The sequence below is a fragment of the Phalacrocorax carbo genome, chromosome 8 (assembly GCF_963921805.1).
Source record: "Phalacrocorax carbo chromosome 8, bPhaCar2.1, whole genome shotgun sequence".
Taxonomy (NCBI): Eukaryota; Metazoa; Chordata; class Aves; order Suliformes; family Phalacrocoracidae; genus Phalacrocorax; species Phalacrocorax carbo.
Window position 1 is genome coordinate 23,075,708 of NC_087520.1, and position 25,112 is coordinate 23,100,819.

A 25,112-nucleotide genomic window follows, 5' to 3' on the forward strand; every position below is an offset into this window, starting at 1 on the left:
GATCCAAACACACCCAGGAGAATTGTATTAGAGAACAAAATTTCAAACTATCCACAGGGACTAGAATATGCTCCCACTTCTCTTCCACCTTTGTTCTGCTCTTCTCTGCTTGGAGTGCTCACATGACTGCCCACAGGTAGTTAGTTGTTCTTGTGTTATTTCATCTTTTAGCCTGGGCCACATGAAACTCAGCAGTGCTGTCATTCCTGTGCTTGTGCTGGGACTTTGTGAAATGCGATTTCTGAAAAAGCTTATGTAAGTATGTGACTGCAGCTTGCCTCTAGCCGAGCTTGTGATACTGAATAACACTAGCTTAATGTCCATATTCCTGGGGATGTTGTTTCCAGCTTGAACCATAACAGTATTGGTAATGATGGCTGCTCCAGACTTGCAGAAGCCTTGAGGAATATGCACTACATAGAGGAAATCAAGTAAGTTTCTCCCTTTTTGCAGTCTTTCATCAGCAGAGAGGTGACCGCTAGTACCAACATGTGGAGAGACCCAGGTGTGCCTATACATGAAGTAACAAAGCAGGGAGATTGGAAAATGCTCAAGTATGAAGTGAGGCTAGAGGAAATCAGAGCTTGATGTTCAGAAGAGGAGAGTTTGGTCTACTCTGCTGCAGTCACATAGACAATGGATTAAACAGCCTCTGGACTTAAATCTTTCCTGGAATCCCTGGGATCCAGAACAGAGCCAGAGGCCCCATTCTCTCCTGGGAGAGCCTTGGACCCAGCATTTCTCTCCTCTGAAAAGATCTGAATCTAGACCAACACCAGGCTTGCTCTGCTTTTCTGTCCCTCTGTCTAGCTGGATTCCGTCCGTTCTCCTCTGTAGTAGTTGGGGAAATAACAACCAGCTGTTGCATGTCTTGGTATTCTCGCTGAAGTAATTTCCCACCCATTAACAATATCCAGCAATTTTGATTGCTCTTTGCAATTTTTTTAATGCCTTATTATCAGCTATTAGTCTTTCATGACATAGTTGAGACAAGCAGCTCTCTGATTCTGCTGCCAAGGTCAGAGGTGTCATCCAGCAGATGGGAGGCATTAAATAAGTTCTCATGCTTTGCCTGACACTTAGCGTTTTCCTTTGCAACACAGCCTTTCTTCTCTTCTTTAAAGTTTAAGCCACAATGAGATTGGAGATGCAGGCCTGATAAATCTGGCTGCTGTCCTGCTGGAAATGCAAAACCTGAAGAGAATCAAGTGAGTCCCTTTGTTTTGTTTGCCGCAATTTCGGTTATGGCCACAGTTGGTGGGGAAGCCTGTGTGGGAAGCCCTGTGCCACCTTCACTTATACAATTATCCACCTCCTTCCAGTATTTTCAATGTCAGGTTGAAGACCTGATACAAAATCTACTGAACCAATGGAAGGTGTTCCCTCTCCTGCCCTCCCTATGTATAGCTGGGACTGGCAACAACTTTTTCTGCCAGTGCAGAGACTCTCTGAGACTTAAAGTTACACCCATGTCCTCGTGCAGTCACCCCTGGAGACAGCGGTGGGCATTTGCCAGCCTTCACTAGCTGTTTGAATGAAAAGATCTCTAGCTTGGGAGTGTCCTGGAAAGTAAATCTGCAAGCTGTGGGGAATCGTACAAGTCACATGCAAGCAGCACCTTTCCTCAGGCTATGTAGGGTTCCCAGTGTTGTGTTGCTGCGCTGCTTTCTTCTAGTGGAAGTAGAGGTGAAATTGAGAATGTGTCAAAGTAAGGACACGGTCTCTAGACAAGGGTCTTTTTCAGAGACAAGGATTCAAACTGTCCCTCCTCCAAGGGAGCAGAAATTAGAGCATCCAAGCTGTTTGTTAGGCTCTACTCTGAGGTATGCCTTGTAATTTTTTGAAATTAAAAACCTGGAAATTATTCGAAAAAGAAAAGGAAATTCCCTGGGAGAGGGAAGATTGCTCCTTCCCCCAGTACATGCAGGGGTAGAAGTGACTCAGTACTTGACAAAAACACACTACAAATCTCCAGGCCATTTTCCAGAGACCTGTGTCTCTGGACACACCACACCCATGTAGGCCATCATTGCAGCCCCAGGTCTCCCATCATGGCAGGCAAACAGTGAAATATCTTAAGCTGGTACACTGTGGTTCTTGTTGAGTCACTGAGAGTTGTTTGTGCTTATTTTAGCCTTTCAGGGAACAGTCCTAGTCCTGCTGGAGGGGAACAGCTGATGGAAGCTCTTGCCTATTGCAAGCACATTGAGGAACTACTGTAAGTATGTCACTTCCAATGTTCCTTCGGGAAGCTGTGCAAAAATCAAGTCATAGAAACCAAATTTAATCTGGCTCCAGTAAAGCCAGAATCATTTTTACCACTGATTCTTATGAGAGTAGGCAAAAACTCACAGCTACATGGGATAGGAATGTGAGGTGCTGGGTGCAGCAGGTTTGGGGATTGCTTGTTCGCTGTAACCTCTCAGAGATTCCCCAAAACTGTATGGACTGCATCAGTGAAGAAGAACTGAGTCTGCAGTTTAATAGGCAGTGTCACAGGCATATGGGCTGTGTTGCCTAAGAAATCAGCATTAATCTATATGGCTGCAAAAATGGAGGGAAGATGACAGATAGAGGCTTTACTCAGCCAGATCTATTATCAGTCATTCCATTGCACACCAGTTTATAGAACAAATGTGCCCCTGCCATATTAAAGAAATAATTTTTTAAAAAATGAGGACAAGTTATTTCTGTTACAGTTAAAATGCTGGAGCTATTCATATAACCTTCAGATTACAGCATACTGGACTAAGGGCGCTTTAAAAAGTGAAGTTTTGGTGTAATTCCAACTCAGGGCAACCCAGCCAGGAAGGGAGATCAGTGTGTTCCTGAGAAGTGTGAGTCAGTTTTACTTCCCTGTTTAACTTCTGCTGCAGGTTTACAAAACCTCATTGTTCTTTCTTCCCACCTTCAGTGTCCTTTGAATCGTGGACATTAGATTCTTTCAGCACATGTAGGTGATGAATGGGGGTCACAGATATGTGTGGGTGACACACAGGTGAGGAATGAGACTCTGTATTTCACTACCAGTAACGTTTCATTTCTGCTCCTTCCAGACTATCAAGGAATGCTTTTGGAGACAGAATGGCAGTGAAACTTGCCCTGTGCCTGCCTCACATGACCAACCTCAAGATCCTGCAGTAAGTGTCAGCCTTTGCCCCACGAAAGCTGCGTATCCTGGGAATATGTGGGATGGTTGAAAGAAGGCATGGAAGAATGCATAGGCTGCAGTGGTGCACTGGTCTCTTGTTTAGACTTTAAGTGTCTCAGGATTGAGAAACCCTCCACAGTTACTCTGCTGCATCAAGCCACATGAACTATTCCTGCATAATCTCTTGCAAGCTTAACTTTAGAGATGAACCAGGCATTGTATATACAGTAAAATAACCCTTAAAATTGGGTTTGAGTATGTTAGTTTCTAATGTCTCTGGCTGCCCTCTCATTCTTGTGTAATGTAAGCATAAATATGAGCACCTTTTCTGGGCCCTCACTGTTTTGTGCAAACACCTCTGGGTCATTTTTCCCCCTGAACTCAGTGGCATTGTATTTTTAAACCTTTTATGGGTGTCTTTCCAGGGCCCTAACATGCAGGACTTCCTCATACTGTTTTACAGTAGCAAAGCAAGAAATGGGTGAGCTAGAAGAGCTCACTGGGCTCAGTTAGCCTAGTGGTGTGTTTTCCAGCCTGTGACTAAGGTATCATCAAAAGATAATGTAGAAAAGGAATCCCAGTGGTGGGATACTTTAGTCCTCTGGGTAGGTTCTTGCCTTCTCTGGAAAGGTGTTGGAAAATCTGCAGACATGAGATTTCCCATCTGCTCTTTGTTCTTAAGGCTGTTCCTCACTCATCTCAAACCAATCCCATGTGGACAGAGCTGGAGGCAGACTCCTGGTGGTACTATGCAGCCTTTGCTTTTGCAACGACTGGCTGACTCTGCTCCTTCCTTGTGAGCATGGGCACATCTGCTGAAATTGCATGTCCTTAGGCCTACGTGTCATTGACAGCAACAGGGGCTATGTGATGTGCTAACCACGTTGCTGGCCCCCACTGTTGCCTCCCTGTCTTCCAGGCACTTCCATTACAACTAATCCACAAGAATCCCAGGTTATTACCAGCACCCAGCATTGATCCAAAAGATGTAGCGGTTATCTTCTTGGCAAGTTAAATATGACCTTTTGTTACAGCTTTATTCTAAAATAATCCTCCAATGCGTATGTTTCTTTTGTTAGCTTGCAGAACAACAACATTGGGCCGGCAGGAGGGATGAAGCTGGCCAGAGCCCTGGTGGCCTCTAGGCTGCTAGAAGAGATAAGGTAGGCCATGGCAGGTGCGCATGGGATGGTGCCAAACTTATGGACTGGTATCACTCCGGAGGTGGGAATAATTTCAGCTCACAGGCCTGAGGCTGTCATGTAGGTTCTTTCCCTGCTCAGGGTGATTCCACAGAGGGCAATCCCTCCACCTCTCCTAGACACTTTTTGTAGGGTGAGAGGAGACAGTTTCTGAAGGCCACTATAGTGCCCTGCCTGCAGGGCAGCTTAGATCACTTTAGATGTTAAATCTTGTCTGCCAGTGCTGTTTGCGAGGCTTTGTGTAGCCATGTGCCTTTCAACTACTACATGCAGTAACCTGGAGGGTGGTAGAATTTCTAAATATGGAACTGAAAGAATGGAGGTGTAAATTAACTCTTCCTGCTGTGTCTTGATGTCACCGTTCTTTGCTATGTGTTTGTTTACTGTTATATATTTGTTATGTTTTATTATTGTTATGTTTTTGTTTATTTATTGTTTGGACAATGCCCTTAACAACGTGCTTTAGCTTTTGGTCAGCCCTGAATTGTACCAGCATTTGGACTAGATGATTGTTGTAGGTCCCTTCCAACTGAAATTCTCTTTTTCTCTTCTCTTCCTCTTCCCTTCCCTTCCTCTTCCCTTCCCTTCCCTTCCCTTCCCTTCCCTTCCCTTCCCTTCCCTTCCCTTCCCTTCCCTTCCCTTCCCTTCCCTTCCCTTCCCTTCCCTTCCCTTCCCTTCCCTTCCCTTCCCTTCCCTTCCCTTCCCTTCCCTTCTTAACTAACAAGATGAATTAGGGTGCTGGTAATTTATGTGTGAGAAGTTACAGCAGGGGAGGTATTGCCATGGCTTGTGTTTGCCTGTAGATGAGAACAGAGCAGCACACCCTGGTAAAGGCTGGAAGGCAGTCACTGCTGCCCCCTGAGTCTCTGAGAGCCATGTCTGTCCATCTTAGCCATTGGTATAACCCCACGTTACTGTCTGCAAGCAGTTCAGTGCTGAATGGACTTATATTGCGAGTTAGAGCAGGGCTGACATTCCCATTTTACCAAGCAGGAAATTGACCCTGAGTTACCATGTGCTGATCTGGCTTGTCCCTGTTGTCTAGAGTCCTCATTTAGTCTAGGTACGAGTTATTGACTTGCTAATTCGCATAGTTATGTTTCGGTGGTGGCATTTCTCTGTCTGTGTCTGCTTTTTCTGTGGCCACTCAAAGCTGTTCCATTCCTGTTACAGTTTATCAGAAAATAACCTTGGGGAAGAAAGTATCCATGCCTTGTCCAAGGGGCTGCCATGCTTTGAACACCTCCGGAAGATTGAGTGAGTACCAGGGCACTGAAGGCTGCTGAGACAGAGTGTGGCTGGCTTTGTTTGTAGCATTGCTAGGGCAGGAGCACAGCAGACAGTGCTCATGCTGTATTCCCCACTGGTTCTGACATGAGCACATTGTGCCCTCTGTTTTTTCTCTTCCTGCTACTTCAGCTTGAAACTCTGCAGAATCACTGATGATGCTTCAAAATCACTTTCTCATGGGTTCCAGCAATGCCCTTCCTTGGAGGAGATAATGTGAGTGTGGGAATGGATGGGGAGACCCTTCAACACACAGGTCTGCTCCTATTTTTAACTGCTTTTTACTTCTGATCCTCATAAAAACTTATTGATACTTACCACTAAGTACTTTTTAGTAATAAATTTACTAGTAATATACTAATTGACAAAATTCACTACTAAAAATTTCCTGGTATAACTAGCAATTTATTGAAAGCTGAATGGGAAGAGCTGAACAGAATATGGAGGAAAACACTGATCTTCAAACCCTGTCCATTATCCTTGGTCTTTTAGCACCTGATTTGTGAGGCAGGACAAATTCCCCATTTTGTTCTCCATGGTCCAAGTCTTGCCTTTTTTTTACAAGGTGGCCACATTTGGGTCTCAGAGGAGAGTGGGAGCTTCTCTGTGCAATTGTAGAGGCTGAGTTGAGAGCTCAAAGCAAAGTGAACTTAGCCTGTAGGTGAACAGGGTATACCACCAATTGCAGTCTCACTCTCCACACTGGGATAAAGGGTTGCTCTGATGCATGGATGTTTAACGTGTTTTCAACAAACAGCATAGATGGGCTAACTACATTCTGACATGCGTTCACCAGCCCAAGAGAATCTCAGCGAGAAGCCTGCCAGGAACCTGTGCCAGATTATGTCTTTTTAAAAGCAATTTGCCCCTTTGCACTAGAGGGAACTTAACTTTAATTGTAGTACACAAGACCCCATGGAGACAGCAGCAGCCTCATCAGTCCTGAGTTACCTCTAGGTTTAAGGAAGACTAACACTGTCTGAGGTGCTGGCAGGGTACAGACTCCTAGGCTGAGATCACTCCTCTATCAGGATATAGATCTGCAAGACCTAGGCTCTCTAGTCATCTATGCTGTGGCCAGCTGTGTGACACTTGATTGTCGTGCTACTCTTATGTGCCTCAGTTCTGCAAAGTACTCATGGATGGCCTGAGTAAAATGGTGCATGGGTCATAAGCCCACCAGACTTCCCTCTCCCTCCCCCAGAAGGTATTTGCATGGAGATCTCAGATCTCTTGGGACTCAGGGCATTAGGTCAAGCCAGGATTTTATTGCCAGACCCATGAGAGGTCTGGCAATAATCCAGTGGAGTAATAGGATAACTAAAACAATATTCAGTCCATAGGTGTGTTGCTTGCAGCATGGCACTAAGGCTAGTTAACCATGTGGGGAGTTACTTCTCCTGAATTAGTAACAGATAGGCAGATTCTCCTTTAATAGCAGTGTTAGGAGGGATCTTGTCTTGTCAGTGGAGGCATGTGTGAGTTCTGTCATTGGGAAATCTGGGTGACACAGCGAGCAATATGCTGATACCCATGAAATCCCAGAAAACGCCGTGAACTTGTTTGGCAGTAGGCCCCAGTTCTTGAGCTGGATCCTGTCCTGCCTTTTTTTTTTTTGGCTCCTACACATGACGGAGAAATTCTGGAGTTCCTTAGACTTCAGTAGAGCTAGGGCTCTGTGAGGTGGCCCCAGGATCATTCAGCTGAGTATTGTAGTGAAGCACTGATAGTGCCATACTAGGGTTCTATTTTCCAGGTGAGAGGGAAATGGCCAGGCTGTTCAGCCAGTGTCAAAGAAAGGATGTGAAGAATTTTCTCACTTGCTAATGCACCAGAAAGTGAAAACCCCAGCCTTTCAAGAGCCCTGCAAGCTATCCTTTGAAAGAGCTCAGAGTCAAAAGGCAGCTTTAAGAGCAGGTCAGGCAGGCGCCTTAGCTGCTGCAGTAGTTTAATGCATCAGCAAAAGGAGGAGTAAAGCTGTGTGCTCAGCAGTCATTTCCATCTTTCACATTTCACTCCCTGGGCCTGCAGGACTCGATATAACCACAGTCCGCAGGCTCTGTGGTGACACTCCCTGGTGTCTTACCATACATGAAAATATGTAGTGAAGCTGAGGAAATGCCTGAAAATGAAGCTTGTATATCAGGGGAACGTTTACCTGCCATAAGAGGGCGATAAGCTCCTGTAAACAGACTAATCTGTGAGGGAGTTGTATCACAGCACTGTTGTTTTTCCCCTTGTGTTTATCTACTGACTCACATCTGGGATTTTTTGTCTGTCTTAGATTGTCTTGGAATGCCCTAGGTGACGGAGGAGCCCGAGAGTTGGCCAGTGCTCTCCCAGGGATGGAAAAGCTGAAGGTGTTAGAGTGAGTACAGCCCTGAGAGCAACCCCAGGAAGAAGACGTATTTTTCTGTGGTTGAGCCTTCAACCACAGCACTTCCGAAAAGGAGATGGATTTGAGGAACAAGAGACAGGCTTTTGCAGTTCAAATTCTTGTTTAGAATTCTTGCTGCATGCCAGGGCTAGCCTTGCTTGGCTGATACACAGCACAGAGGCATTTTTTTATGTAAGGTGTTTGCAGTGTAGGTATCTAAGCAGAAGCTAGCCTGTGAAGGCTTCCTGTTTGAGTCAGGGAAGAAAAACTGGTATTTCTAGAACATGACTTATATCACCTAATGATCTCAGGTGAGCTGCCTCGTGCAAGCTTTTACTTCTCTTCAGTGTCTGGGGTGGTCTAGATGGGTACCGTGCTCAGAGGGCCTTCCTTTGTGAAAGCCTGCAGCAAGGGAAGCAACCCATGCCAGGATGGAGTATCCAAATTGTGGGTGTTGGGCCATAGGAGCTTACAGGAAGCTCAGAAGCAGCTCCTGTGCTGGAACTGCAGTGCAACCAGCAGGTGGGGCCAATGTTGGCAGCTCTTGTGCTGGCCTGGTGGCATCGCAGCCCAGCCTTTTTCCATGGGAGAGACTGTCATCTACTACTGCTCAAGAACTGTTGATGAAGCTTTCATCCCCTTGGCCCTTTGGAATACGTGGTATGTGTCTTCCATCTCTCAGCTGTATGAAAATATTAGTCTGTGGGTCATAGGGTCAGGAACTCAGTTTTGTTTGTCTTGGCCAGGGAAACTACGTAGTAGAGCCTGGCTGTTTTACAGGTACAATCAGGAAGGTTGTATCTGAGGCAGGAGGAGTTGTTGCTAGCATTTTTTGGCACCAACCTTGCAGTAGGATCTGTTAGAGTGCTCCAAGGGCAAGAGATCTGCTTACAAGTGCTGTTGCTAGAAGAAGGTCACAGGGAGCAGTGCACACACACTTCTTGCATAAATAGGGCCACGGTCATAAAGACAAGGCTGATGTAAGTTGTATGGCATTGCCGTGCTTGGGCAAAAGTGCAGCTCTTCTGGGACAGGGGAGGGAGCCAGTGGTTATTCAGCTGTTTTCCACTCTTGATTTTGTTTTGGATTTTAAAACTCTCTTTTTGTTTCTAAACAGTCTGGAAAAAAATCGCATTGGTGCCTGTGGGGCCACAAAGATAGCAGAGAAGCTTGCCAAATGCCCAGAAATTCAATTCATAAGGTGAGCAGGTATCACGGAACTCTGTGGCTGGGTATTGGCTCAGCAAAGGGACGTCAGGGTGACCAGTCTTGGGACAGACATGACCCATGATGACCTGCTGCCATGCGTTAGCTGGCATGGAGTAGGATATTGCAGGGGATGCAGACACAAGCCAAGTAAGCTGAGGGTTTTCTAGGCCAGCTCCACCCCCTCAGAAAGTCCTGGGAAAAAGGGACTGAAAAGCTTACTGGCATTAAATGACGTAAAAATGAAGACCCAGTTGTGTAACATCCCCATCAGGAAGTTTTTTGCATTTTTTTCCTATAAGTTTTCTTTTTCCCATTAGATCTTATTTCACTTCTGAGATACATTCTTGCCCTGTCCCACTCTGTCCTGGGATCCATATCTTGTAGATACTTGGACACCTGATTTTTTCCCACTCTTTGTCATTGCTTCTCCAAACTCTGTGTTTCTCTGCTAGAAAAATCTTGTAGGAAAGAACCACTCATCCTTCGCTCCTTCTTTGAAAAGTCACTCTTCTGATAACTCTTGTAACAGAAGTCCCACAGCCAAGTGTCTGCTCCTACCTGAGCTATCTCTCTGGCCCAAAACAGGCTCTGCTTTCCCCAATAGTGAGAGCAGCCTGGGAGCAACCACTGACGAATGTTTCTGGTCCTGGCTAGAGCTTGAGGCCCATGTGTGCTTGCGCAAATTGGTGGGCACAGCACAGCACACAGTCCCTCTGACTTCTCTGGGTGCTCTGCTTCACAAGGTGGAGGCCCAGTATGGGAAGCTTTTGGGTAGACTCCACCAAATGAGGTAGATGAGGAAGGGTGGCTGATGTGAATCAGGTTGCTTGTGTGTAACTCAGTTCTTCCTCCCCTTTCTGAGATCATAGTGGCCTGAGGACTTTTCAAGGCCTTAATCTCTCTCCCAAGCTGGATAAGTGAGTCCATCTCAGCAGGTAGACAGCTGCTGGTTGCTGCTGTGTCACCAAGATATGGCCATACCCCGCTCCTGTCCAACTGTCAGACCTGCTTGTGATGAAAACCCAAAGCTGCTGCTTCCATTGTCTTTGGCATGCCACCTCCTCGCTTACCACACCTAGTCCTACAGTAACACATTTGCTGTCGTTGTAGGCTGTGGGACAATCCAGTGCCCAAGGGCCTTGCTGAGAATTTGACAAGCCAAGATCCAAGACTATGTTTCTCCTTCTACTACAAAGAAGAGTCTTTGCCTGGCTAAGACTTGTGCTCCGTCTTCCACCGTTTTTCCGAAAAGTGGGTTCGTTCACCTGATGTGCAACTCACAGAGTGGAGGTATTTCATTCATTTCAGATGGGTGCTAGGTGGTAACTCCACAAAGCTAGCACCCCGCACCAAGAACTACAAGATATTTGTATGGTTAAGTGCGTCAGTAACAGCTTTCATACTGCCCAGCTGATCATTGAGTAGTTTATTTCTCATTTCATCTTAAAGGCACAGCTCCCTTTAAATTTGCTACGCATGCTCAGAAAGTGACTTATTTGAGTAGGGGGTTTTCTGGCCTATGGATGTTAGTATTTAGTATTGGTATTTTTAGTTTTATCATTATAGTTTTATTATTATTTTAGTATTATAATGAGGATAGTTCACCTAAAGAATGCTTAGTTTTAGTTTTTATCAACATCCCAATTAGTTGTCCTCCTTGACTATATACTTTATCACCCATCTTTCAGTGTCTTCTGAGGTGGGATGCTCCCTTTTATCAGTCTCTCAGTTCTTCTTCAAGGATATAGTCACAAAACAAATACTTCCCTGTCTCTCAGCTCGCTTCTCTGGCTGCCAAACTCTGTTTTGCCAGGCTCACATGGTTCATTTGTATTACTTAGAAGAAAGTTCCATTTTCTTTGGGATATCACCACTGTCCTCAGAAACTGCACTGATGAATGTGGGAAATCAAAGTTCCTACAAATAATAACTGTAACTATTAAGTCTTCCTTTCTTGCACTGAACCAAGTGTGTACTCTGTGTGTGTTTCCTGTGAGATTTTACTGTACAGAAAAGTAAAACGCTAAATAATTGCCGCTGAGATGGCAGTATTCTTGGAGTAAAAACATTCTCTTCAGAGGATGAGATGCGTCTGCTCAGGCATTCAGAAAGTCTGCGGAGTATTTAATTATCTTCAATCAAGATTACCTGATGGAACATATTGGAACACCTACAGGATGTAAAATAATGTACAGAATTGTGAACTGCTGACCTTGTTTCCAATGCAAAATCATATATGACTGTGTGTGAGGTAAATAACTCTATGATTTCTAGGCAAAGAATGCTTATATGCAGTTTTGTTTGATTCATATCAGACTCCTTTTCATACAGAATTGCCTCCATTTCCTAGGAGAGGCTTCAGGACTTCTGAAATTTCAAATCATTTCCCCAAAATGATCAATATTTGTACTGTGATTACCTGGAAAGGCTGATAATCACCATAAATTTCAGTGAGAAACTTTAAAGTACTGAGGTTGTAAAACAATTTGTAAGAAAACTGTGACTATTCTGTGTAATAGCATTTGTGCTACTGACTATTTTCACATAGGGTTTTCTAGACCTTTGCAGAGTTTTTGGAAGACTTGATTGCAGTAATCTCTTTGAGGTGAAGCGAGGGGCCAGTTAGCCTGAAGTGTTGATCATATGGTAGATCCTTCAAGCCTGTACTACTCCCTGAATCCCAAAGCCTTCATGTCACTGGGCAATCAGTGTTGGACCCATGGGAATTGGAGGGAGAAGATCCTAACCACTGAGGTTGCTGTTTGGCAGAGGAGATGGACTGCAGCTGCTCCTTGCATGTGTGGAAAGATGGCTTGAGTTACAGGAGTGCGGCCATGTCATTATTTATTACCTTGTGTTATAGTGTTTTCCTTACATGTTTGTGCTGTAAATATTCAATCCTTGTGGTGGATTAATTTATGGAATTTTGTTTACAGCAATGTCTGCTTGGGGAGACATAACTGATCTGGTTTGGGCAGGGAAGGCGTTTGGAATGAGATTGAAGTGCTGGTCCAACAACCTTTCGGGCAGAGGATGTGGACAGGTGGTGCCTGTTCTTCCTGGCGGAGCCACTGTCCTTGTTTAAAGGTCAGCATTAGGCTCTGTGAGATAGTGACATTGTTGCATAGAGGTAGGACACATTTTGCAGAGACTGTACTCTGAAGAGGGTTTAAAAGCAAAGTAAAAAAGGTAGTGAAAGTCTGTATCAGGCCATAATTCAATGAAGTAAGATTCAAACACTGGATTTTAGGAAAAGCTTCGCCAAATGTGGCTTTTATTTTCATCCGGTACTTTCAGATCTAGTTTGCAGGTGCAGATCTTCTTGGCACCCATAGCCAGGGCCCTTTGCTGTTGCCACAGGCCCATGTACCGGGGAAAACCAGAAAACACCACTGTCAAGCAGATCTTTGTTCAGCTCCTTTGTATCGTCTCCTGATGCCACCCACTCCTGCATTTGAATTTGTTCAGGTGTCGTGATAGTCTGTTTTCCTCCTTTATTGGTGTGAAACATGCCTTGCTTATGAAACATGAGACAAGCCTTCTTGCTTATTGTTTTTCCTCCTTTTTTGTTGGGCAAAAATGTGCATTAACTGAATAAATCAGAATGCTGCTTTGATGAGTGCTTGACTCTTGAAGTCAGTTTTGTTTTCTGGGTCTTGAGTAGAGCAGCCACTGTAGAGAGATCTCTTGGGTTTGGATCACATAGCTGGATTGTTTTCCCTTGCAATTAAATGCACTGTTTAAAAACAAATGAGACCTGAGATTCCTCCCTGCAGTTCCCCTGGCTCCTGAAGTTAGGAAGCGTACGGCTATACCATGAGCTTTGCAGTAACATAAAAAGGCATGCTAAAAATACTGCTGCAGTACTTCTCTTGACTTGAGATGTATAAGAGTGCCTCTGAAATCTGGATGCATGCTTGTGTTACTCAGGTTCTTCCCCAAACTCAGGCTTAGCTCCCAGACACACAGCTGTCTGACCCAAGAGAGCAGCCATCCCAACAGAAACCAGGGAAGGGACTTGCAGGATGTCACAGCATCTTTTCCAGAACACCAGGTGTCAGCAAAACTCCAAAAATGGGAAGCAGTTGCCTGGAGTCCAGCAATTTTGGCTAAAACCAGGCTCTGTGCTGTATTTTGGGTGCGTGGGTTGCATTTTTAAAAAACTGAGGTTTGGATTGAATTGTACATGAAACACAACAAAACAATCGGTCCCTAGTTTGTTTCTTACATTGAATGCCAGGGTCTTTTAGGCTGCCCTTCCCCAGCGTGCTTCCCGTTTTCATTGTGCTGCTGATGTCCATATTCCAGCTTGCGGTCATGTCTGAAAGTTTCTGAGGGGAACCTGAAGTCTTTATCCAGTTTCGAGGGGTTAAATGAATCTTCTGGTGCACAGGAAGACGTGAGGCCGTTGGGGATTGTGTGTGATGGCTGAATACCAAAATGATTACCAAATAGATAATTAACGTGGGCCATTTTTAGAGCTGTTACTATTACATTTCAGATTTATCATGGTCCAAAAATGGAAATGTATCAGGATGCTCCACACACCCCTATTGTTTCAGGCTGCCTGCAGTCTCTGGAAAATAATGTCTGAGCTAGTCAGTACTGGTTTCATACACAGAAGGGATTTTGCCCCCTGAGAACAGATCTTTGGAAAGAAATACACTGCTGTAAATAAACACACTGCTGGAGGGCGGTGAGAAGCCTGGATTTTCTGCTAGGGAACAGCCGGGGGCAGGCCGGGCCATGCTTTTGCATGCAATGGCTACTGGTTTGTAGAGCTGGAAATGCAGCTGTGCCCTCTGCTAAAACCAGTTCCAGGTAGTGCTGAACCTGATGGGACTTGGAGGTGTCACGCTGGGCAGGAGAGAAAACACAGGAAAAAACTGATTTTGGAGAAAATAGGCACATTGGCATTCATCAACTACTGGCTGTTTCTCCCTATTTCCCCCAAAGTGACATTTTAAGCCACGGGCATGGAGGTAGGAGGGCAGGTCTGGCACAGATCCCACTTCTCCTGCTGGATTCCTCCTTCAGGCACAACCTTGTCCCTTCTTATGATGTTTTCTGGCCGGGTTTACACAGAAGGAAGGGTTTTGCTCCTAAAAACTAAACTTGGCTTTTAGTTGGATGTTGCCTGTCGTGTTGCCTGCACTGAGCAAGAGCATTTGTGACCTGTGAGCCTGTCCTGGGTTCCTCTGCCTAGCTTCTGGGGTGCCGGGAAGGCAGTGAGGCTGCCAGACTGGGGGACCTCATCCATGCTGAAAACTGACTCAGTGCCTTGACACTCTTCCACCTTCAACAGCTCAAGTTGCAGGAGAGGGGAAAACTGGTCAGGGGGGAATATGGGACTTGCTTCTTTTTCCTGTGATCTTTAAAAGTATGAGCAGAGCCCATAGTAAAGGGCCCTGTGCAAATAAAGATGGTTTATTTAATCTGAAGCCTCAGAGGGAGGCTTCTAGCCTTATTACTCTATCTCCTTATCAAAAAATATCTATATAGATATCCCTGATGCCTGATGATGTGTCTGCCAAGCATCAGGTGAGGTTGCTAATGGTACATTGGGTACAAACCTTGGTGGTACCAGGCTAGAAGGGAAAGCATGCTGGCTCCACGGGTCGAGCAGGATGACAGGTAGGTGCAACGCTGGCCAGCCTGGGAGTTTGGGCTCCCCTCCACTTCTGGGGCACACATTCAGGGCCTGCCTGTTTTCCATGTTCAATCAGCTTTTCCCCATGGGAAGTGGCATCAGCAAGCTGCCTCAGGGCACAGTGTCCTCACCCAGACCCCGTACTGATTTTGGCAGGGTGACGCTGGGAGCACCCACAGCAGCCGGACAGGGTGAACCCCGCTGGCAGCCGGACAGCACAAAACTACTGTTTTTTGGTTAAAATCAAGGGGTGTTGGTCCATCAAAGTTATGTTTTCATTGTAGCTGGCCAGATAACATGGAAAATAATTTTCCAGCCATTCCACGCGTTGTTTTTGGGTTTTGTTTTGTTTTGGTTTGGTTTGGTTTTTTGTTTGTTTTTTTTTTTTTTTTTAAGAGTGAAAGAAACCAGCTGGGAAGTTTTGGGGTGGATTCTTTTCTTTTTTAAATCCGAAATGCGTGATGCTCGTCCGGGGAGGGGATGACATCGTGGGGGGGGGGGGCCCAGGCGTGGCCGCGCCCGCCGCCCTCCCCACGACATCCCCGCCCACCTCCCCACGGGGGCGTGGGGCGGGCGTGGGGCGCGGCCGTGGGGAGGTGCTGAGCCCGCGGCCCCGCGGGAGCTGCTCGGCCCGGCCCGGCCCGGCCCGCGGCGGTGAGTACCGGCGGCCGCCCCGGATGCCGCGGGGATAACGGGGGGTGGCGGGACGGAGGGTGATGGAGGGGAGCCACGGGGCTTGGCACGGGTGGCTGAGCCAATCCCACGGCGGGATTGTTCACCGTGGGTCGGGTGGGGGGCGATATCCGTGGGGAATGCATCGGCGGTGACCTGGGGTATCCCGGCGGGGGGGTGACACCGGCCAGCCAGCATAACCCCGGTGTCAGCCCCTGCGGGGCAATGTCCCCTCCAGCTTGTCCTGGGGGTGAGTGGCGTCCCTTCTGCCCTCCTACCCCTGGGACAGATGCTCCAACCCCTCAGACAGACCCTTCATCCCTTGGGACAGACCTTCCAACCCCTGGATCAGACCTTCCATCCCCTGGGACTGACCCCCCCACCATTTTATGCTCCCCTTCCCCAGACTGGGCCCCTCCGTTCACACACGGTGTAAAAGTTGTCCCACCCGTCCCTGCTCTCTGTGCATCCGCATCCGCTCCTAAAGATGCCAGCCAGACACGCGACCACCCAAGCAAATGCCGGGGCCTGGTGGTTTCGCTCCTCAAGGCTGGGGACATTTGGTGGGGGTTTTCCTGGCAGCTGCTGCAAGCGCCTCTCCTTCTCCTCCAGCATCGAGTCGCGGGAGGGGGGATCTTGGCAAGCTGAAGTGCAGAAGCGCTTCTTCAGGAGCTGTTTGCAGCCTGATGCTGCTCCGGCTGGCAACGATATCCTTTGTGCAGCACGTTTAGTGAGGAACTGAGAGGGTTTGCACTTGCAGATGGGCTGCCCCTCTCTCCTTCTCTGCGCCCAGGAAGACGCCTCGTCCTCCGAGGTAGCAGTGAGTGGAGTGTTTATCCCTGCAGCGTGAGGGTGCTCGGAGGATGGCAGGCAGGGAGGTGTTTTCCATCAGCTCTGCCAGCCTGAGGACCTGATGCAATAAGTCTCCGGGTGAGTAACCCTAATTTTGGCAGGTGGCTGGATTAAAGCCTGCAGGGCTGTGGGGCTGGAGGACTTGGTGGGCAAGCACACCCTTCAGAGCTGGTCACCACATGGAGGGTGGAACAGGAGATAGGGGTGAGTCGAGAGCTGAGGTTCAGTGGCAGAAACATCTCTGAAGGGCTGGGTCCTTGCTGCTGACTCCCTGAGAACCTGAGCTGCTTCACGAAAAGGAACTGGGAGGATCCCTGTGAACCTTAAGCCCCAGATTTGAAGCCTCTTGGAGGTGCACTTAAACCTTGCTGGAGAAGCTGGAGTCAGAATCAGGCTGGTGCAAGCACAGTCCAGGGGTGCTCAGTTCTGATATTGCTCCCCTCATCGCTGGAATCAGCCTCCTCCTGCCAGTCCAGGCTTTCATGCCGGTGTGTGATACCAATGTGCTTTTCTGGGATCAGAAAATGTTTTATTATGGGCCCACCACCCATTGAAGCCCAGTGGTGGGACAGGGAGCGGAGCAATGGGAGGAGGAAGGCTGGGAACAAAAGCTCGGGGCATGTGGAAAGGATCCGTTTTGACTAACTGAGTTGGTGGAGGACGTTTTCCTGGAGTAGCCTTGGGGAAACACTGCGTATGCTTTGGTTACAGCTGTGTGATGGCCTGGGCCATACACTTTCTGGTGATGTGCATTTTTGTTTCTCTGCTGTTGCCGCTGGAGCATCCCGGCTGGGGTAACATGGAAGGAAGGCACGCACTGAGGCTTCCAGCTGCCCCCAGATGTGCACCTACCTACAGTGTAGGCAAACCCCAGCACTTGTCCTGGGCAGACTAGAGGTCCTGGAGCTGCTCTCTGAGATCCTGGCATCCCTCACCACCTGGGGATGGGCTTTGCCGGCAGCATGCCTCCACCAGCACTGTCAGCATGTGCCATGCTGGTCCCAGGACCTGTTTGGTAGGGGTTTGCAGTTTGCATCTCTTGAACGGGTTGCAGACATTGCACTATAGTGTTGTGAGGGTGGGCAGGGTTGTATGACTGGTGATATTTAAGATGCTGGCTGTGATGCTTCTCCTTCCCTGCTGCCTTTCTGAGCTCAGCCCAAAGAGAAACAAGATCATTTAGAGCTGCATCAACATGTTGCACCCTGGGGACATCCTTGCTCCTGGGGTCTGCACTGGTGGACAGCAAGGGACCCTGTGCCAGTTGCTGGCAAGCCGGTGCAGCCTGTAAAGCCATTGCTTGTGGGGAATCAGGGGACCCTGGTGCCTGGCCAGTCTGTGCTGGAGGCAAGGGGCACAGGCCCCCTGCATCAGGGCTTCCAATGCAGAAAAATCCTCTTAGGGTTCAGCCACCAGAGCTTAGCTGTGGGTGAAAACGCTCTTTGACCTGGGGGGTGTGCATCCCCCAGCAGTCCTTGCCTCTGCTCGGCTTCCAACAATCCTCCTCCCTCACCCCAAAATAGAAGGGTTACATGGTGCTTCAGTGGCCACTAGCTACCCCGTGATTTACCAGTCTGCCCAGTTGTATACTGGGATTGCATCAGCTGTGTTTGCCTTTCAGCAGTCTCAGTGTGGCAAGTGAAGAGTCTGGGAGGAAGAACTTCTTTTGCTCCCATTACACCCAGTGGAAAGAGTTTCCCACTGACTTCAGTGGAAACCTCTGCCTGGGGAAAGCTGGCTGGAGTCGCTTGCGCCACCATAAATCAGGGCTTGTTCTCCAGGAGCCGTTGGCGTGCCGAGAACGTAATACCCAGTTAATTGATGAAAAAGCAACATTTGCAGTCTCCTGTCCTGGTTCAGGGTTGCCAGCTCTTATAAGGCGCTCTTTATGTGAGAGCCTTGGCTTGCCTTCGGAGGCAGGGTTGGGAGAAAGGAGAAGAAAAGGTAAATTTTCTGGCATGGCGGAGTAGCCAGGTGTTAGAAACTGTGCTCCTGGCAGGATGCAAAACTGCAAAATGGCATTAAAAAAAGAATTTAATACTTTCCCCCCCTCAAAATCTTACAGTTTGTCTTTTAAACCTCTAAACTATCTGTTGAAGGACCTGAGTCATCACTTTTTGCTGCTTTGGCTTGGCTTCCTGGCAGCTGGCTTTGCGAGGTTACTTGTTTGGATCACAGGAGCAGGGGAAAAAGTAATTCCCAGGAATGCAGGTGAGTTTGGAGATCATAACAATGTTGTTAAAACACCAGAAAAACAAATAAATGTAGTATTCAGCAAGAAGAGCTCCACTTTTTATTTGCCTGCTGCTTTTGCTGAGGCTCTGGGTTTGGGAGCTGTCAGATTTTCTGCCTGTAGCCAGCAGGAAAAAGCTCGTGTCTAAAATATTCGCCTTCCCCCCAGCCTCGGATTTTCTGTCATCACAGGATTCCAGAAGCTGAGGATTCAGGAAGAAACATCAGCTCTTGTGAGGCTGATTTTAAAAATGAGATGAGCTGCAAACATAAGTTTTGCTGTTAAACAGCAAGTCCAGGGCTGTGCAATCATTTAAACTGAGTTTTATATTCCCTCGAGTGGTGTCTAAAGCTGTTGGGAAGGGGTTGAGAATTTATCACATGTAAATCTCGTTATAGAGCACCGTGGTTTTTGTACTGCTGGCATACAAATCCATCTCGGGGTGAAGCTTCGCACGTCACATGGCAGCATCCCTCTGCTGCAAAGAAAAATACAGAAAAATATTTTCTGTAGTCTCAGAAAATACAGTTCTTTAGGAAAAACTTAGATTGTAGTGATGAGAGTCACCTTGTGCAGGGTGAAGGTAGGCTCCAGCCCTTGGGGACCTCAGTGGTGCTCTTTGTGGCTTGGTGTTTGCATGCCAGTGCAAATCAGTATTGCACATAACTACCTATTCATTAATATTTATCTGTCTTATCAGGGGAAGGGCTCTGAAGCTCTGGCTGCTGTGGGGATAAGGCAGTGCCTAGGATGGACAGACCTACGTGCCTGTCCTCCCTTGCAGCTGCTGGTGGGGCCTTTCTGGCACGCTTGTAATTTTGGCATGTGGTCATGCTAGAACTTGGTTAAAGATATTTCCCATTACCTAAGTGATGATTTCTTTTTCCCCCTCTCACTTGTGATACATTGTGTTGGCTGGAAATAGGAATTCAATTAAAATTCAGAAAGCCAGCATTTTTGTTTTCAATAACTTAGAAAAGCCTTTAATAAGTTAAACAGCCAGTATACATTAAGTATACTTAAGTTGCAGGAAGTTCCCTCTGCACCTGCAAGGGAGCCCCGCTGGCTGCACGTCCTTTACAGCCCTGCTGCCTTCCTCACAGGGCCGCCGTACACCTTTGCATTTCATAGGGTCTGGCTTTAATTAAGTCAGCTTTTTCCTCCAAATCTGGTTGTTGAAACAGATCTCTCCCCCCTCATTGTGAGAGAGCACACCCAGCTCTTGTAAGGCTGCTGTAGTATTAGGGGGGGAAGTTTTAATGCAGTGGGTGGAAGTTACAATGTGCCCACAACACCAGGCATGCCTTATTCTCCCTCCCTGCGTCTCCTAACGCACCTGTCCCACCCAGAGCACGTGCCCAACATGAGCATCACTGCCACGGGGAGGTAAGGGAATCACGTCTGACATTTGCCTCTCTTGGACAGAGCCTCCCGTGGGTGCTGCCTGCGCTGGGCTGCCCACGGGAGGGCTGCTGCCTGCAGGACCCAGCCTCCTGCTTGCGCACGGGCAACGTTGTTTTCTGCTCCAGCATGGTGAAGGGAAGTGGCTGCCCTGGCAGTCGGCAACGTGTGAATGCAGCAGGCGCAAGGCTGGCGCCTAAACCTTTTCTTTGGGTCTGCTTTGTAGGGTGGATGTGTAAAGGGTTTGATGCGACTGCCAGGATTTACAGTGACATCACGATGGTTTCTGCCCTAAATCACAGATTTCCCTAAGTTGAGCCCCAGAGGAAGCCTGTAGTCAAGCAAAAACTTGCACTCTTCTCCACATAACTAAGCCAAATATGCGCTTGCCAGCGGAGACTGGAATGGGGTCAGTCTGTGTGTTTCGGCCATTGCTGCACGTCCTTAACAGAGAATGGAGTTCTGCTCTTGTCTTGCACTGCCCCTTGCTTGCCCTTTCTCCATTTCTGAGCAGCCAGCCTGGAGCTGCTGCTGCTCCAGGCACCACAGGCGCAGGGCATGCAGCAGTTACAGGGCATGCAGCAAGGCTGGGCTCTGTCTCCTGCAGAGGCACCCAGTGCAGTTGTCTGGTAACAGCCATCAGAGCCCATCTTTTTCCTCTCAGGTTTAGAGGAAATACTTTTTTGGTTTGTTTTGGGGTTTTTTGTTTCCCACTTTCTGAGCACTCTCCTGGAACACACTCAGTCCCTGCAGCTCCTCCAGACCCCTGTCAGCAATGGTGCTGCCTCCCTCTGCACGTCACTGCTGGGTGTGGAGGAGTGAGTTTTGCTTTCGTTTGCCAGTCTGGAGCCCTTTGCTTTCCACTGGGGGAGAATTACGGAAACACCTTTGCCTCTGGGAGCCCGAGGGCCCTGCCCTCTCCAGAGCACTTGGCTCTCCTGTTCTTCGGGGCTCGTGATTTCTTTCCAGTAAGTGGTTTTGGATACTTTGGGGACAGTGTAATGACATTTTAAGACTTAATCTGGAGAGGATTGGAAAACGAATGCTGTTCCTTTTGCTCCCCCGGTGCCAGGGCAGGCTCTGCCTGAGGGCACTGGGTAGATGCCAGCTGGCTGGCGCCCGGGGCTGCCTGCGTGCCGGGCGCACATAAAGGTGTTTGATTTTACTTGTGCGTTCCTGGCTTACTGAGATCTCCAGTTTCAGCGTCTGCGAGTGCGAGCCTCTCTGCAAGGACGTGGGTCCTGCCCTCTGGTCCTGCAGCAGTGACCAGGCAGCGGCCGTGTCCCTACGGTTGTGGGGGGACTGGCATCCATCCCAGAGGGATGCTGGCACAGGTATGGGACCACTGCAGAGACGCCTGCCTTTCCTGATGCCCTCCCAGGGGTTGGCAGCTCCCCTTAGCTACAGGGTGGCCACTCTGGGCAGAGCAGCCCCAGGTCCCTCCAGTTTCTGCTTGGATGGGGGAAGCAGCCAGGGTGGCAGCTTTGGGTGGTACCCAGGAGGGTGCAGGGGGACCCTTGGAGACATCGTCAGGGCTGTGTGGAGGTACAGGGAGCAGGGTTGCAGTAGGAGGGGGGATTCAGGGCAGGATGGGACTGTGTGGAGGAGTCTTGGTCCCATCCTGAGTGTCCTTCATCATAGGCTGGATTCTTTGCTGGCAATGCTCTCTCCCAGAGTCCAGTAGCCACTTTGTCACACTGGGGATGGCAGAGGCAGCTGGAGGTGGTGGGTTTGTGCTTGACATCTGTGGCAGCTGCCTCAGCTCTGGACTGGGCAGAGGAAGTACTTCTGAGTGCCTTTTCAGGTGATGATGTTTTCAAAATGAGATGAGCAGTGGATGGTGCTCATGAGACCTATGCTTTACAGGCAGCACAGGGTGGCCCCCATGCTCATGGGTCCAGGCACAGCGATTGTTACTCCCATTTGCCCATCTTCTTCAGAGCATCTTCCCTAGCTCTGGCTGCTGACAGCTCTCTTTGCAGTCCTAAATCCCAACAGCTTTGGGCTGGACCCTTGGGTGAGAGAGAGGGGAAACAGCACAGAGCAGCGAGGGCTTTCCCCAAGGAGGAGGTCTGTAGAAAGCAGAAGTCAGGATGGCCCCATCCTCTCCGGCTGCGGCAGGATGGCTGCGTGCCACAGACGAGGTTGGGGCCATGGTGCCTGCAGAGTACCTGGAGCCTGTAAGATCTTTGCAAGTGCTGAGTGCCATTGTTGGTGGTAGAGCAGCAAAGGAGCTCTGCCAGCATGATGGACCGTAATAATAATGATGTCTCCTAATCCTCTTTCCCTTGAGGGTCTTATGTGCTGGACCCATTAATGTGATTGTGCTAGTATTACGGTGTGATACGTTATGCTGTTATAGTACTTGTCAGTGTCGTCACTCCATGGAGCACCTGGGAAGCCAATGCTCCAGCACTTTTGCACAAATGGAGTGGTGTCCCCTTGTGTCCCATGGGATGCCTTGGGAGATGGCAGTTGAGCAAGGGACACTTCCATCCTGTGGCCTGGCATGTGCCTGTGCCCCCTCGGCAGGTCCTGCCTGCCCGGTGGCCCCTGCCTGCTGGCTGCCACGCTGAGCCCTGAAAAGGGCTGAGCACCCATCCGGGGCTGGGCTTCTAAAGGGCATTCCTGGGCCCTCTGGCAGAAGCACCCATGGGTTGGACCCATGGCTGCATCACAGCTCCTCTCCTCTCACTCTGTAGCTCCTTGTGAGCCAGCCAACTGCCTGGAGGGGTGTTCGGAGGCAGGGCTGCAATGTCCCCTCTGCCCCTGAGCAGGGAGCAAAGGCAGCTTCACCCAGGAGGTCCCTGGGACAGGGACCTCTGGGAGGTCCCTAGCAGGTTTTATGGCTTCTGCAGGTTCCCTTTCACCCATCACTCAGCCCAGGCAGGGAAGCAGCAATCTTTCCCCCTGCATCCAGCTGAAGAAGCTGGATGGGGCTCCTGAATCTGCGAGTCAGAGGTGCATGACCCAAGGTTACAGAGGGAGTGGCGAGTATCCCCATGGGCAGGTCCTTCTGTGTGGGAAGTACTTCTTTCTTCAAAGTTATGACCCCAGATTAATTGATGTTTGGATGTGGCTTAGTGGGTTGTGTCCCCATTATCCCTCTGGCTGCTCTCTGGAGATGGATCTCCCTCTGGGTGAAACCATCCCTACACAGTCAGGGTGGGATCCTGCCATCCCTGCCTGCCCCGTGCTGGGCCTGGGATCGATCCAACCTGACTCCAGCCACATAATTGCTACAAGGCTGATTGCCATGGGTTCCCTGGGAGCAGGGGGAGAGGATGCTGCAGCCTGTTTGAGACCCCGGATGAGGTACAGGTACCCTCTGAAGATGCCAGTCTCACTTAGAGGACTGCTGAGGGAGCTGGGGCTTTTTCTGCCTCATTTTTCAGCTGGGAACTACATTTCCCATCCTACTCCCTGCCCAGTCCTGCTGCAAATCCTGGCTCTCTCCCTTCTTTTCCTCACTGCCATGGCCCTGTTCCTTTTGGGTGCCACAGGTGGTGCCTGGCCTGCTTGTCTCCATCCTTCCCAGGGATGAGCAATGGTTTGAGGTTGGGAGCATAATGGGAACATAGCTTTGGGCTGATTCAAAGCAGTCCTTGGAAATTGGTGTGGATTCTTGGTGAACTCCTGGGCTTAAACAAAAGTCTTCACGTGCCAATAGAAGTGTGATGGTGTTTCAGTCCTTGGAGGTTCCTGGTTTCTGTTTTGGAGGGGCGTTTTGCAGTTACATTGTTTGTCTGGCCCCAAATCCCGGATCCCTCTAATGGTGTCATTATGGGGGTGCTGCAAGTTGCAGCTCAGCCAGCCCTGGAGAGTTGCTGCTGGATGCAGCAGGATGGGCTTGTCCTTGCCACCAGCAGCCTGGGGGACCAAATGCTTCTCTCCAACCCTGCACACTCCATTAGGTGCCTGTCTGCCCTGCCATGTTGGCTCAGGGTGGGCGAATGGCCCCATGACCAGCCTCACTGGCACCCACCTGCTCTGCCATGTCCCTAGTCCCCAGCGCCTGGAGTAGCCTGCGTGGATTGATTTACACCAGGGAGCAAAGGGAAGGGCCAGAGCTGTTCCTTGGTGGTGGCCACTCTGCAGTGTTGGTGATGGAGGGGCTTTCACTGTCCCCTGTCCCTGACACACCCAATGAGTCCGACTGTGGTTTGGGAAGATCATTCCCGGGGTGTGACCTGCTCTTTGGACATCTGAGCATCAAGGGCATGGGACAGGTACAGGCTGCCCTTTTCTGAGCGATGCCCTCCGGGGCAGGTATGCAGGAGGATGGGGCTGCCTGGGTCAGGTGAGGGAGAAGGATCAGTCTCACTTTCTTGGCCAGCACTAATTTTGCTAAGAAGTGCAATTCAGCCCCTCTGGGGACCTCAAGGAGTTGGTGGTGCTGCTGGGTGGGTGAGGGCTGGGTGTGTGTGCTAAGCTGGGGGTCTGGGTGGCAGCTGCCCTACACTTCTTGCTTTTACCACGTGCCTTTAGAAAGGGTTTTGGGGATGCTGGGTTACTCCCCGCTAGACTGCCCCAGCTCCTCACGTTCCCAGCATGTGCCAAAGCCAACCATACAAATTCAAATCAGTTTAGAGCTAACCAGCCACAAAAAAAAAAGGTGTTTGAATCCTTTTGCAGACCATAAAAGCTGCCTTTCACTCTCTCCCCTGTGATAAATTAATTCAGCTATTGCCAAATAGCATTGTACCATACTAAAGCAAAGCAGAGATCACAGTGAGATGGTGGATGATGGGACATTTCAACCCACTGAAGACCTCTTTCCACCAAAGACCTCTTTCCCTTGAAAGTGCCTGAACACAAGAAGCGCTGCCGGGATGGACTTGTGTTTGGTGCCTTGCCATGGGACTTGGGCTCATCCTCCCTTTCTGCCTCAGTTTCTCCCTTGGGCTTTTATTCCTGTTCCTGTAGGCCTTGGGAAAACTCCCTTGCCTGTCTCAATGCACTGGCTGGGAGGCTGTGAGCTCTGATGCAGCTGGGTATAGCAGCCCTCTTTGTGTAGCATCTTCTCTTGCTGGCTGGGGAGCAGACACACCACCTTTCTGGAGGGGCTGAAACGTGAA

The 25,112-nt window shown here is 49.0% G+C and overlaps 2 protein-coding genes across 8 annotated transcripts in view; both read left to right on the forward strand.

Moving 5' to 3' along the window:
* The window catches only part of NLRC5 (NLR family CARD domain containing 5), a 54,403-nt gene extending 41,561 nt beyond the window's left edge, over positions 1-12,842 (forward strand). For all 4 annotated transcript variants that reach the window (XM_064459099.1, XM_064459103.1, XM_064459101.1 and 1 more), the window contains 11 exons: positions 172-255; positions 348-431; positions 1,125-1,208; positions 2,135-2,218; positions 3,057-3,140; positions 4,231-4,314; positions 5,527-5,610; positions 5,773-5,856; positions 7,925-8,008; positions 9,135-9,218; positions 10,337-12,842. In XM_064459099.1, the coding sequence (XP_064315169.1) occupies positions 172-255; positions 348-431; positions 1,125-1,208; positions 2,135-2,218; positions 3,057-3,140; positions 4,231-4,314; positions 5,527-5,610; positions 5,773-5,856; positions 7,925-8,008; positions 9,135-9,218; positions 10,337-10,442 (946 nt within the window). In that variant the 3' untranslated portion in view covers positions 10,443-12,842. The remainder of the gene's footprint in view (positions 1-171; positions 256-347; positions 432-1,124; positions 1,209-2,134; positions 2,219-3,056; positions 3,141-4,230; positions 4,315-5,526; positions 5,611-5,772; positions 5,857-7,924; positions 8,009-9,134; positions 9,219-10,336) is intronic.
* Positions 12,843-15,473: 2,631 nt separating this feature from the next.
* CPNE2 (copine 2) overlaps positions 15,474-25,112 on the forward strand; it is a 59,331-nt gene continuing 49,692 nt past the window's right edge. Inside the window, exon 1 of one of the 4 annotated variants that reach the window (XM_064459106.1) lies at positions 15,474-15,530. The gene's annotated coding sequence lies outside the window, so the exon portion shown is untranslated. Of the gene's footprint in view, positions 15,531-16,256; positions 16,479-20,855; positions 21,003-25,112 lie in introns of those variants that run through there. The other 3 variants (XM_064459105.1, XM_064459107.1, XM_064459104.1) reach the window with 3 other exon arrangements.